Source organism: Harmonia axyridis, chromosome 1, assembly GCF_914767665.1.
Source record: "Harmonia axyridis chromosome 1, icHarAxyr1.1, whole genome shotgun sequence".
NCBI lineage: Eukaryota > Metazoa > Arthropoda > Insecta > Coleoptera > Coccinellidae > Harmonia > Harmonia axyridis.
Genome location: NC_059501.1, coordinates 42,694,634 through 42,709,453, shown reverse-complemented (window position 1 = coordinate 42,709,453; position 14,820 = coordinate 42,694,634). Strand labels below are relative to the sequence as shown.

Here is a 14,820-nt window from a genome sequence, read left to right as displayed (position 1 = left end):
GTCACGATATGGAAAAATGAAAGTATCAAAATAGAAACGAAATCAAGAATTTATAACTATAAGGCAGTAGGAAGACGAACCACGACATACACTGCTGAAACTCGACTTGAGTTTGTTTACATTCCCCATTTACCTGATTTTTGGGATTTATTCAAAATGTAAGGCCCATCTTATTCAGTCACTGTAGTATTTTCCACTTAAATAAGTTCGTTCTATATACAATCAAATACTATCAGGCCCAATAATTTTGATTTTGACATGTGGCAGTTCAGTTTAGTCAATTGTATTCTTGAGGTAGAAGGAAACAGAGATTCGCCTAGACTAAAGAAGGAAGATGAACTTTAAGTGCAATCATAACATAAAGTGACCACTGTGTTGTTGAAGTAATAAATATTTTCAAGTATAATTTCTCATTTTATACTTTAAAATTATGTACCTCACCATCTCGACACATCAAAATATTAAGATTGCTACACTGAAACATTCCATGAAAGTCAGAACAAAAATCGAATAAGAACTCACTTACTTTTTGAATCTGTCCAGTTGAGTTATTATTCTATTACATACGTCGATGAGTGACAATTTTCTAAAAATTTAACGGGTACATTTCTTACCCATCCCTAAAGTTATTTAGAACAACAGACGTCTCTCGTTTTTGAAATCCAAGAATCAAAAGGACGATTCCAAAACGAAATGCATTAACAGAAACCAGATACCTTTTATTATAGCATTTTTTTTAATATTACTGCAGAACATTTGAAAAGAGTTAAATATTTTGTGAATTTTGGAAAAGAGTGATATTAAACATGCCTATTCTAAAGAAAATAATAAATGACAAAAAAACATAAAAAGAGGAATATCATTATTGTACTACATCGCATATACTATGTCAATTGCTGGAAAAACCAGAAGAAGCATAAAATGGACCAGAAACAACTTCATTGATTGGTGTTCCCAGGAGTTGTTCACATACAATATCAATGTCCTTATCTAGCATCAATGAACAGATTTGATCATCATTTAGCATATCAACACTGAAACAAAACAAAAATTAGCTGCACCTAGGGTAACTTTACAATGTCCATCATATTACGCTAATAAAAAAAAAAACAATTAAAGTATTGTGATATCTCTTTCTATTTATCAACTTGTTTGGGCTTATTAGATTTGTTTTTTTTTCTTCCCATCACTACTCATGAACTCCAAATAATACAAATTTAATTAATCAAAATGGATATTATCTTTCTAATTGATTTTTAAATTTTCACAAACAATTGAGATGAAAAAAAAATTATGATTTCTATGTGTTTTGAATTTCATAAATATCAAGCTGCAAAGGTTTCGAACATACAGGCAGTACACGGTAAAGAAATATATTTTATCGTTAATTTCGTTAGAAACATTGCAATTATTCAAAATTTTCAGAGAACCTTAGTATGTTCATATTGAACAACATACAATACGATATGGACCTACTTTTGTTCTTCGAAGGGTGAAAGTAGCAAAATCGAAATACGTAAATAGAAAATTTGCCTCGAAAATTTTTTCAAAAGTTGAAAAGTGAATCGATTATTATAAAGAAATAAATATAAAACTAATTATATGTAACATAAAAGGCTTAAAATATGCCAATAAATAATTACAATATTGATGAAAATTGTGAACTTAGCATTTAAAAAAAATAAAATCACATAGATAAATAAGATAATTAGCAAATACTTATTTATTAATAAATTAATTAATTAATAATTCACAATTGTGAACCGTATAGTTAAGTGTTTTATTTTTATTTCATTTTATTTTTTGTTTGTTTCATTTTTATTTTACAATTTTGAAACGTATATATAGTCGAGTGTTTCATTTTATTTTCTTTTATTAATATTAAAGTTAAGTTAAAGGGGATAAGATTTTCATAAGTAGGGAAGGATCATACCTCATTAAATGTAGAATGAAGTATTCGAATTTGAGTGCTGCATTAGCAATAAATATTTCTTATAAAAGTCGTTCTGTTCCATATACTAGGTGAATTTTTCCGTTCAATCAGTCAAAAATCTCGAGAAGGAAACATCTTACGGAGAAATTTGGTGAATAAACAGTTGATGGTTTTGAGGGGGAAGTCCACTTATAATAATAATAAGAATAACCGTATTCTTAGGCGAAAGTTTAGCTAAAACTATTCTTACACTTTTATGCTAAAACATTTATCATTTACTTCACTCTTGTGGAAGGACTAGCGTCAACTTTGGAATTTCAAACGGGAATCCCTGTTTTTTATTGCAGATTCGTATTTCAAGGAAAAAATACAAAAGTTTGGTAGAAACAATTTTTCACGATTCGTCACAGATTTTTTTCGAGATTTTTAATTGATTCAACTTAAAAATTTCAAATAAAAGTTTGAAGTCAGGGTTATTCTTCAAAACATTTTCGAACTTTTCTTTGAGTTCAGACAGAAACACCTTCAACAATGCGGAGTTCAATTGGCGGATTTTATTCATTGAAAGAATAGAATCAATCAATGGTAAATCATGAGTTCTAAAAATTTCACATATTTCATAAATATATGTAGATTTATTTCATAAGAATGTATAAGGTGTAATACAAAGAAATCTATTAATTTTGCATAAAGAACAAGGCTTCAATTACAAGTTAACAGTTGTGCCTTAGGGGCAGGGCCGTCGCTAGCCAAATTGCGGCCCTAGGCCAATACCCAATTTGCCACCCTAACATTCAACTCTGCAGAATGCAAACAAATTATTTTGGATTATCGGGGTCTTCTACCGAAATATGGAAAAATTGAAGGCGACTGTTTGTAGAATTTTAATAAAAATAACATAGAAAAAATATGAACAAAACCAACAAGTTCAAACTTATACAAAAAATAAAAATAATTTTGTGATAATAGGAACACATGAATGACTAAGAACAAAAAATGAAAGTATCTGTACGGAAAAAATTTTCAACGAATTATTTAGAAATTTACTTTTCGATCATTTGAATTAATGATCGAATTATTATTTCCATTTTTTGAACCAAAGAGGAAAAAAAAGCGGAAAATATAACGAATTCGATACGTTTTTTTGCCGAAATTACTAAGTTTTCATCAAATTATGCCGTAAATTGTTAAGAATCAAACAGAAGGAGTTCATATTTCATAACAATATTCAATAAGGACCCTCTCTAGCGTTTCTGCCGCCCCAGCAAAAATACAAGTCGACGCCCTTGCAAGTTCGGGGTGAGATTTTTTTATAAAAAGTTAAAAAGGTTTTATGGACGGAAAATGTATTGAGAGTAATTATTTATTATGAATTCAAATTTTATCAGAAAAGATTATTAATTGATGAACTACTAAAGAAATTAATTTAAATTGTTGGACAGAAAAGATAAAAATTCTATTTCCTCAATATATTTGGTTTTTTCCATGAATTGTTCGTAAACCTGTGTTATGCCCGCCACTCACGAAGCGTTTTTTCGAGCGTTTGGTAGCAGGCGTTCAAGAGATTCCAGTCAGGCAGTCAAGTTCATTCGCTGATTTACAGTCGAGCGGTCGTGTCCCGAGCTGCCCGACTGTAAAATTATCCGAACGCTCGAACATGGGCGCATCGTGAGTGGCCGCCTTTAGGTGACAAAAATTTACCCTTGATTTCAGCAGCTGGTATTACCATAGTATAAGGAACCATTCCTTATACTATGGTATTACGTAAACAAAACCGATCTTCGACAGAAGGATTACAGGCAATAAAGTGATAAAACTGTGAATAGAAACCAATTGCTAGTTATGAAAAGAAGCAAGGAGGATTTCTTATAAAGGCACGTCCCGGTCCGTAATGTTTTCAAGATGTTAAAAATGTGGAAATGGAATCTATTGCAAATGTTCGAAGGATAACTATTTCAGTTCCGTTAATACCGCTCTTAATCCTACTACCGAAAACAAATTGCAAGACTTTCCGAATTTCAGAATTGTACCTAGCATTTTAACACGTGACAAAGTACCTTATCAAGTATCTGAATAAGTATCTTCAGATAATTATTTGATTTTTTTTTTAAGTTTCTTAAGATACCTTTGCAGAAAAGTATCTTATTTTGTATCTAGATACTCTTACAAAGTAAGTTTGACGGCTTTGTCAACTTTATTTTAAAATATAATTGATTTATAAAATTCGAAATAATATTCCAATTTCCAATCACCATTTAAAAAAATCAAGTAATTCATCCGAAAAAAATCACGATGAAAGTAAAAAAAATCCAAAAATCTATTCAATACATTCTTCTAGTAATTTAGTAGAAAATTTAGAAAAATACCTTCCTGTGGTTCTGTGTTTTCTGGTTCTTCTGCTGAGTTCCGACTCTATAAAACGCTTGAACATTTTGTTTTTTTATCTTTAAGATGATAGTGTTTAACAATCGGATGATACGGATGAACCATTATTTCAAATTCGAATGCGCGCACCCCTAAAACTAATTAATTTGATAAAACATCATGTCTGAAATTCTTTGAAATTAAAAAGAAATATTCAACACATTCTTCTTGGAGTTCGGATTTCTGAAAAAAAATTGAAAATGCCGCCCTCCAATATTTTTCGACCCAGCAAAATGCCAATTAACCAGCCTCCAGAGCGGGCCCTGATTCAGTGTTTAATTAAGAAAAGTTTCCTCAAGGGGCAATTGAAAGTTCCGGGCGAAGAAGGTAAAGTATGAGAACGTTTTAGAAAAATATTATCTTGAAATTATTGCTTTCTCATTCGGCACCTTACATTTTGAACATGCGAATTTTTGTTCATAAAGTAGAATATCATAACTGAATTTAAGCGCCCCAATTTTCCTCCAGGGGGCGCCTGGACAGTTTTGGGGCGCACTATCACTCCGGAAACGTACCTGAAAGAAACACGGATCATTTCTTTGGGAACATTATATTATCAAATAAGTGAATATGATTTTTTCTTTTAAGGCTATCTTAGAATCCGACGCTTCAAACGTAGGTACTTTCCAGTACCGACAAATGATAATAATAATGAAATGATGAAAATAAAAATTATAGAACATACCTTCAGTAACCTACTTTGAAATCCTTAAATCCAAAGGCAAATCGAAAAATTCAGAATATAACACTCACTCTGCACATACAGTACGATCAAAAAATATTGAGATGGAAATTATGAAATGGAAACGTTTCTCGTATATTTTGCATTAATCTGGGGAATCGGCATTCTGATTGAAGAATTGTAAAGAAAAATATCATCCACCGGCTACCCTAATAAAGCCATAATATTGAGCAGTTTAGCAAAGGGAACGCCGACAAGTTTGATTAGTACATGTGTTTTTTAGCATCAATAACTCGTAAACAGTACTGTGAGGGGTTTACAGGACATCTGGATATTTATGAGTGTTGTGTAAAATGCGGCACCTTCGATGGATTCTATTGTTGATTAAATTTGTCTGTATATGTTCGTGTTCGATTTAAATCTCATTTCTTACTTTCTATACATGTGATTTTTGATGATCAAGCTTGAAATGCCGCCCTAGGCGACGGTCCTGCTTAGGGGTGCAGCTCTTCGAAGATAATTCCCTGCCAATCCCACTAAACACACAGCAAAATCTTCCTGAACGTTTCCGATTGGTCACCGCGTTTCGACCAAGACCGATTTTGCTTGACGTTGTCTAAATGATCCACTTTTCATCACCAGTCACCAAGCGTTTGGGGCGATTTTTCTGCCATTCAGCAGTGATTCGCAGTGGAAATTCGGTCCATGCGATTTTTTGCGTTAACTCGTGTGGTACCCATACATCTAGCATCTTCTTGAGACCAGTCTTATGCAAATAGTGTTCCACACGGTTTATTGTGCACTTTTAAGCTCTTGAGCAATCGAAACAGGACTCGACAATGTCCATGATTCAATCGATATAATCGACAATTGGCCTCCAGTGGGTGGTGCACCCTTGACATCGAAATTACTAGAACGGAATCGACGAAACCAAAATTACACGTGATTGGCTATTACAGCATTAGGTCAATAAAATTTATTTTTTTTGCTAGTGTCCAACTCAAACTTAACTGACTCAACTCATCACAAAACTGTCAGAATGTTTTCGTAGTTCGAAATCTCATCTTTCTAACGCCATATAGTGAAACCCGATCGGACTTTTAGAACGCGAGATACAGATAACTGAAACCAATGTATTGGAGAAATAATGGATTCCTTTTAACTACACCTATTTAATAAAAACATGGTATAATATTTTCAACATTAGGAATGCTGCAAATGTGTATATGCATTAATGCCAATATACATTCAACCTGTCTTCAACCATTCTAAATCATATCCAATCTTCCACCCTTCGGAGTGTCCACGCATATTTTTCGATAATTCAGGATAAATTTTTATATTTACGAAGTCCGCGAGGGGTGGGAGTGCATGGCCTCTATGCCCCCTTTCGATACAATCAACTCGTCACCTTATCATCATTTTGGAATTTTATCGCAAACATCCTATTATCAAGGACAATTATTTTACAATTTCCATCGAAAAGGCAGATCATATAAGTGCAATAAAGACCAACACCCAGAAGAAAAATCTGTTTTTCCTTCTCAAACACAAACCCGCCCAAACAAATATCCAATCCCGCTATCCTGATACACAATCTCTCCGATACCCCCCATCGACCAAACCACACGAGAGCTTCTATCCAAAGGATTCAATTTCTGTATCACCCCACACAAACTACCGACCGAATCTATCATAACCCAGGTAGAATCCGCCATATCCCATGTCGTCCCTACTGAAGTCTTCAGAATACAAAACCACCCCGCAGGACCCTACAACCTATCTCGAAAAGAAAACCAAAGCTCTCATCACTACCTCGAAGCTTCCGATAGAAAGCAAAAAATCCATCATCCCAAGGGAAAAATTTTCTCGCACCTCTCAAATCTACGGATAACCTGAAGTTCACAAATCGGACAATCCCCCTTCGTCCAATCGTAAGTGCCTTTGGATCCCCAAGTCATCATCTTGCTAAATACTTAGCTTCTACATGTCAACCACTAGCTGAAGAATTATCATCGCATGTAAAGGGTGCACCCATGGGATCTCCAATTTCTCCAGCTATCGTTGATGTGTACATGGAAGATTTTGAAACCAACGCCATCGAAACGTTCCACCTAAAACCTACTTGCTGGCTTCGATATGTGGACGATGTCTTCATCACATGGACACGAAACCCACCAACATTTTCACAATGGAAGTTGGGACTTCAACTCACTCCCTTTTCTAGATGTTCTCATAGATAAATCCAACGGTTCCTTCACACAAACGATTTACAGAAAAACAACCCATACACATACACAACAAACCGAAAATCCTCCAGAGAATTTCCCTCATAAAGCTTCCCTACCTTTCATGAAAGGTGTCATCAGTTCATCCTACAAGTAGTCGCATCCTATAAAAAGACAGTTTTCACAGACGATAACAAAATTTCCAAATTTCTCCGAACACCAAACGATACGATCGATAACGAGTCTCAGGTTGTATACGAGATACCATGTTCCGCATGTCCTAGAACATATATAGGACAAAGCAACAGACGTGTAACTAACAGAGTATATGAGCACCAACTCGTAGTACACACTAAACACTACTCTGAAACAGGACATAACGCTGATTTTGAGGAATGCAAGACCATCTCTGCAGAGAAAACCCTCACAAGTAGGATAATTTATGAAGCATTCGAAATCGAAAAACGATCCAATTGCCTCAATAAACGAGATGATGGTCAAAGATTACACAACACCTGGAATCCTTTGATTTCCTGTCTCATGGAAACACATCGATCGATAACCCAATCGACAGTTCAGCCACAGTATAGGAACTACACAGTAGTAACACTCTCCATAAAATGAACTGAAATTTTGTTCCAATCGATAATTCGCGCATTCCTCCCAGCGCAGGAAGAAGCCATTAGGATCTTCATTCATTCGAGCGGGAATTCAAAAGTATATTAGAATTTTCGTAGATATCTTAAGATTTTCAATAAGGAGAGTGGCTTTGGAAGTCATTTTTTCAGTATTTTTAAATTTCATGTACCAATGGTTAGTATATTTATTATAGTGACACTAGAAATAAGGACGTATTTCATAATTATATTATCTCATACAAATTGCATATTTGTTCCTCTAAAATACTTTTCAATAAATCAATGAAACGTGTATTATTAACATTTGGCTTGCAACTAATATTTGATGAATTCTTTTCAAGTAATTCCATTCCTATAATAATTCCATATTATAAATACCTACCAATTCCCCATAAAAGCTTTTCAACAAAAAAGCAGAACAGGAAGTACTGGAAATTAACATGTTATAACGTACAATTAAGGCTTTAGGCACAGAACATCCTAACTACACAGAAGCGTAAGTAAAAGGCGGCACTTCGATCTTCAAGTGGCGAATTTTCGTGTCCTTCCTTCTCCGCTAAGTATTACATCTGTCACTATTGAGCGGCAAATTTGAATTGAATGAAGTTAAGAAACTTCAAATATTTCAAACTTAGAAGTTTGAAATATTTTATAGTCAAGAGGTTCGATTTTTTTGTTAGTTTTTAATGTTTTGAAGTACACTATTCGAATTTTTTGTAGAGCTAAATGACATATTCAGCTCAAATTAATTCGAACTGGTGCAACCAGTCTAATGCCCTATTAATTTCACCTCATTGTAATGCTTCGCTCCCTATGTTTTTGCCATTTACTTTATAATATGTTATTTCTATGTTCATACCATGTTGTAGAGCCCTGATTCGAAAATATATTTTCCAAAATGTTGGCGAACTAATTTAGAATCAATTTCCTGCAATAAAGTCTGATCTTTATACTATATAACCAACTGACATCAGTCTAGTTACAAATATTTTGGATCACTATTCTTAATTCTCTTGATTAGTTATATGTATTTATCTATGGATGCACTGGTGGAATAGCCGCCAAGTCAGATAAAAGTGCCAGTTATCTGATTAATTTAGGAAGGACTTAATTTCGTTTTCGCTATGTCAATTTGTTAGTAGAGTAAATCAAAAAAAAATTCTGATATAATTTTTAAATGTATTTTATTATTTTGATAATTCTTGTCTGTCCTGAAGTTTTCCTTCATTTCATTTATCATGCAGGGTAGGGTAACTGAAGCGGTTTTCGGACACTCAACTACTTTTTTGTATTGAAGACTTATTAAAATTGTCAAGTTTTGCTTGAAACTAAAATTCTCGGCGTAAATACATTTTTTGAAGTTTGAAAAATGCATTAGGGCGAGAAAAAACATTATAAACGAATTATTTGTTTGATTATAACTAATAAAAGTCAAAAAGTCATTTTAACCAGTTGTCAGACAACATAGACAAATTTAAGGACGCTGATACACCATTTTTCGAACAACTGGCCGAAAAGCAGTAATTTTCGATAACCAACTATTGTTGAACAAAAAAATGGTTATTGGTAAGGCAAACAAAGTATTGTGAAATGAAACATTTTTATAGTTCTCTTTACAACCTTAGCAAAAATAAAAGTTTACATAGGTAAGTTGTTATATACAAAAAATAAATTCTTAATCTGATCGTTGTACAATTAGGCACTAAAATAATGATGGACGTATGCACAGAGTTATTTTTATTGGAACATGTCACATACATATCTGCTTGGCTCATTTAGACACTAAGGATAAATTGCTCACATCCGTGGCGTCCGTAGTAACGTATCATTTATTCATCATATGACATTTTATTCGGGTAAAAAGTGCTCTAAAAATTTGTCTTTCAAATAATCGGTTAGGGGCCTGAGTTTATACATTTTGTTGTTCTGATCGAATTTGCTATTATCGGCGGCGTGCATGAAGCGACCAATTTGCAGAAAGCGATCTCTCCTCATTGCATCATAAACCATTTCATTAGGCATGTCTTTAGAAGATTCCCAATAACTTCGAAGGAAGTTTGTTGTAGCCACTCAGAACTAAAATAGCTAGAAAAACCCCTCAATTCTTCCACACTCTTTTGAAAAAGAGAATAATTCGTTATCTATTTAGAAATGTATCGCAATAATTCATCCATGAAATAAAGTTCAAATAGTTCATGAGGCATCTTATTTTTATAATTTGTATAGCTTACTTCTGGGAAGTCACGCTCAATAAATATCAAATCTCCTTCACAGAGTGTGGGATGGGGTGAAATCGCAAGAATTTTCAATGAAGGTCCATCAAGTTGATCAGTAGAAAGAGGAGCCAAATTTTCCCTTACAACTTCATGGTTATTGTCTATATTTGCCTATATTCCATTGTGCAATTCAGTTTGCAGATCTTCTTCAATTCCTCCAATCCTTCTCGAGTTTGTTAGTCTTATTTCAGCTCCAGCTGTAAACTGCCGAGCGCTCAAATTACCAGCCAAACCCCCGTCGTCCTCATCAGTTAACACATGGCTATCTGGGGTTCTAAAAATTAATCTTTGTGATTATTTGATTTGAATTTTCAGGACGTATCTGCCAATTCCTGTGTTCTTCCACTCTTGCTTCATGAATACACTTACGTCTGCTTAAATATGTGTCGTGTTGGGGGTAAAGTGTATAAAATTATTTTGTGTTGTTCACAAAATTGACTTAATGGCAGGGTCATATATGATTTACGTCCATCTTTTTAAAACAAAATACTTCGTTTTACTTTATTTATTGTCAACCACGAGTTAAACTCATTTGAGATGTACTCAACAAAAATCCCTGTCTTTCAACGCATGTTGGATTTTCCAATAAACCAATTCCTAGGGACATTTTCTACAACGGCTTTAGGTGGTCTTACATAAGGAAATACATAAGGAGGGCATATTGCCCCTTTTGCATTGAATGTCATAAAGACAGTGATGTTTTCCTGCTCCTTGCCGGACTTAATCTTCTACACATTTTTCCAACCCTTCGGCCCCAGGGCTTTGCCAGTCTCTGGACACAAAAAAAACCCGTCCCCATTGAATATTCTTCTATTTCTCATCTTGAAAATTGTTTTCTTTCAGATAATTTTGCAAAGTGCAGAACCATGATCTAATAGATTTTTCTGTTATCAAAGCCTTCGCTTTGTTGATACCCTCTGCCTTCGTTAGGGGCGTCTTTTCGAAAATCCTTTGTACCATCTAATCCCAGGTCCATCATTAGGAAAGGAGTTTGATTTACCAGTATCAGTTGCAATTTTTGTTACAGCTTCCATCAGATCTGATTCAATATGGAGGAGCCACATTTCACTATATTTATAATCTAGTCTGCAATTTTTCTCTTACGTCCACAGTCAGCAATGGTGGTGGTCCAATTTTTTTCTTCTCTCTGGAGATTTTCCAGTGAATTTATCATGTATGGTGGCTCTAGGAATACTATCTTTACCTAGGTACCTACCAACCATAACGCCTGCTGGCTTCTATTAAACTTATTCCAGTTTCTCTAATAGCCTGCAGGGCCGCTTGAAGTGAAGCATTAGAGTAAGTACAAAATTTACAACTTTTCACCTTCAAAAGGTTTTTGGATTTCGAGTTTTGTTTTTGTGATACCGGTTTTGTTTTTGCCATCTGAAAAACAGCATTTTTAGCCATATACCAACCGAGATACCAAGCCACCTATTATGGATTCCTAATGTTAAAATCGTTTAAATTGGAATTAATCGAGGCAAAAACCGTCAATTATGCAAGCAATGGAAATCACATTTTACTACTGTGAATAATTACAAGGCTTATGAAAATAACTGTTTTTCGGACATTAAGGAACAAGTGCTACGACTCCCTCATAAGCAAGGGAAAAGGCGTCTGAAAACTGGTTACCTTCTTCTTTATATATAATTGAGGAGGTACCGGTTTTCGGACACCGTATCCGAAAACGCGTCTTACTTCGTTTTCTTTGACCAGTTTCCTGGAAACCCAATTTCAAAGGTTAAAACCAAAAAAAGTCAATTTTCATTCAAAAAATTGATGCTAATCATGCAGGTTTGATAAAGCGGTAAGAAATCATTTATTTTCACAGTATTTACTTACTATTGTCCACAGCACTTATCCCTACAATTTTCCTTCAACAGGTTGTAAACACACGTTAAATTATGGCCATCTGTGAATAATTTTTTTTTCTTTGTCTGTTGTTGATAACTGCGACCAGACTGCATGATAAATTGCAAAAAGTGAAAAAAAAGAGGTTTTGCTATTTTATTCCTTGTTTGTGGAAAGTGTTTGACAAATGATATTGTCTGGCAAACCGTTTCAATCACCCTACTCAAATTTCCAAGCAAGTATTATCTGGGGAAAAATTGATTACCTTGATAAACTTTCAGTATCAGATGTATCATCATCAGCTGAGAGATATGTAAGAGTTTTTTCTAAAGGACTAGGTAATTTCTTTGTAGAAAATTTTGGTCTTTCTTCTGTTAAACCTAACTTAGGTTCACTGTTTCGTCTTTCTGTTGAGTTACCAATATTCAACAACATCATGCCTTGTGAAAGCATTCCTTTCATTTTCTCACTTGTTGGACCCAGAAGATTATCTAGACTTTGTCTTCTTGCTGTAATTAATTAATTGCAATGTAATGAGAATAATGATCAATAATTTCCAAATACTAGTTGTTGTTAGTGATAAAAAAAATAGAAACATACCTCCATTACTTCCATTATTATCATTGGATAAAGATGATCTGGAAATCCAATTAGATATCCTAGAATCCAATTTGATTTTATTTTTGATGGAACAATCATTCTCAGTCATATTATTTGATGAAGTAATTTGCTCTGTTAATGGTTGTTTGAAGATTACTTCAGAATTTTTTGAGAATAGCTCCTCTTCAGGACTTGAATTTTCCAAACTTATTTCTATCCACTCGCTTGATTGAGTTCTTGAACTAATAGGATTTCCTATATTTTCACTTGGGGTTGTAGAGAATGTTGGAGATATACCAGCTTCTTGGCTTCTATGGAATTCCATTGTACTACTTGCACCTGCAATAGCATGCGGTGTGAAAGTTGCAGCTGTTCCATCCAAAGTTATTAATTCCTGAGCATCATCTAGTAGAGATTCATTGGAATCCACACTTATCCTTTTAGGATTGTTCTTTGTATAATTTCCAGAAGGAATAGAAGAGTTTCTTCTTCTTGTATGAATTTCATCAGAAATTTGTTCCAAATTTCGAAGAGCTTCAGCATATGTTAATTTTACGATAGAAACTTGAGATTCATAATTCTGTATTTTATTTTTATATTGCTCTAAGAGAGTATTATAATGAGCTTTAGCTTCATAATAGGGTCTACAAATTCAAAACACCATAAAATTACATACTGATTTCAATATACCAGAGCCAATAGAATAATTTCTAATTTTTTATGAAAAAGAAAAAAATTAAATACTCACTAAATTCAACCATGCTGAACTACAATAAGGCAACTCATTGGTGAAAAATTGATCCTACGAATCAACAAAATAAAATTATTTAAAAAGCTAAAACTTATTTATGTTCAATTATTTTTCCCACCTGCTCTTTGATATTGCTCTTTTCAAATCTTTTTGCAATGCTTGGACTTTCACACAGGCTGCTTCATGTTTTATACAAGCGAGTCTGTGCTCAGCTCCTGATGTAGTTCTTTCCTTTTCTGCTTCATTAACTCGTTGAGTAGCATGATTCAACATTTCTTGCCAAGCAGGATCTAAAATAATAAATAAAAACATTATATATTTTATCATGAAAAATTATTATAATTTATAGAAGCAAATTTCGTTATTTACATACCTAGAGTTCTGCCTCCCAGTCCTTGTTCAGCCAGAAAAACCATTTCTCTTGCTGCTCTATGGGAACTATTTGCTTTTTCAAATTTGATTGCAGCTTGTTGTGTGCTTTTAAAAGCTTCATTGGCAGCAATCCTAGCTTCGTAGTAAGGTTTTGCTCTTTCAACGCACATTCCTAGTTTACTTTTCAAAGAATCTGTTTTTTGTGTACCTTCACATAATAAAAGCCTAAAATCGATTCTGGCATCATCAAGTTCAACTTCCAATCTATTGATTTCATCTGTAGCGGAGTTCAGTCTTTCTAGTTCAATATGCACTCTAGGATCAATTGAATCTGTTTCAGAGCCAACGTCATACATTGTTGGAGTTTTAAATTGGTATTATAACTTATTTCAGATAGGATTAAAGCGGTTGGTGAGCTGTTTATAATTCAAAGAATAATCCAAACAAAGTCAAAATGGGTTATAGGTTGACAGAAAAATATAGTTGAGATACAGCAGTCGCCATTCTAGATTTCAAGAGTAGGTTGCGCCGTCTACAAGTAACTTAGTAACCTTAAACCTTGGAAAAGTGGTTGATAACCATAGAGCCAAAGATTAATCTAATCTAATCTAATCTTTGCATAGAGCTTAAGAACCTGAGGGACTGGTTTAACTGTAGTAGTGTTCAATTGTTCAGGGCTGCAGTCAACAGGGTCCGGATTGCTGTGATGATAGCTAACCTCCGATAGGAGATGCACTGCAAGAAGAAGAATTAGAATTAAATATTGGTTCATCTCGGGAACACTGATGGAATCATTACATAGCGCGTTCGGCGAGCGGACGGAGTTTTTAGTCACGTGACCACATATTTTACAAATAATGAAGATTTATCTGAAATAGGGATGTGTCGTTCACGAACGAACGAATGGTTCGATAGGTTCATAATTTACTTCTACTTCTTCATTAGTCATTTAAATATTCCAAAATCATCAATTTGAACGAGGAATATATATTAGATTTTGAAATTTTTTCGAAAGGTCTATAATCATCTCATGAACCAGATATCAATTTATTATATTCTGCC

The 14,820-nt window shown here is 33.9% G+C and overlaps 1 protein-coding gene across 2 annotated transcripts; it reads right to left on the bottom strand.

Annotated features, from left to right (window-relative positions):
* Nucleotides 1–698: 698 nt before the first annotated feature.
* Nucleotides 699–14,282, bottom strand: LOC123685374 (SH3 domain-binding protein 5-like). Of its 2 annotated transcripts, none has more exons than XM_045625028.1 (5): nt 13,760–14,282; nt 13,505–13,676; nt 12,636–13,279; nt 12,301–12,544; nt 699–1,034 (listed from the first exon to the last, which is right to left on the bottom strand). In XM_045625028.1, the coding sequence occupies exons 1-5, from the start codon at nt 14,112–14,114 to the stop codon at nt 890–892; spliced, it is 1,560 nt and encodes a 519-aa protein (XP_045480984.1). In that variant the 5' UTR covers nt 14,115–14,282; the 3' UTR covers nt 699–889. The 2 variants fall into 2 exon arrangements, with proteins under 2 accessions (XP_045480984.1, XP_045480991.1); XM_045625035.1 differs by lacking the exon at nt 699–1,034 and adding an exon at nt 11,374–11,567.
* Between the last annotated feature and the right edge of the window lie 538 nt (nt 14,283–14,820).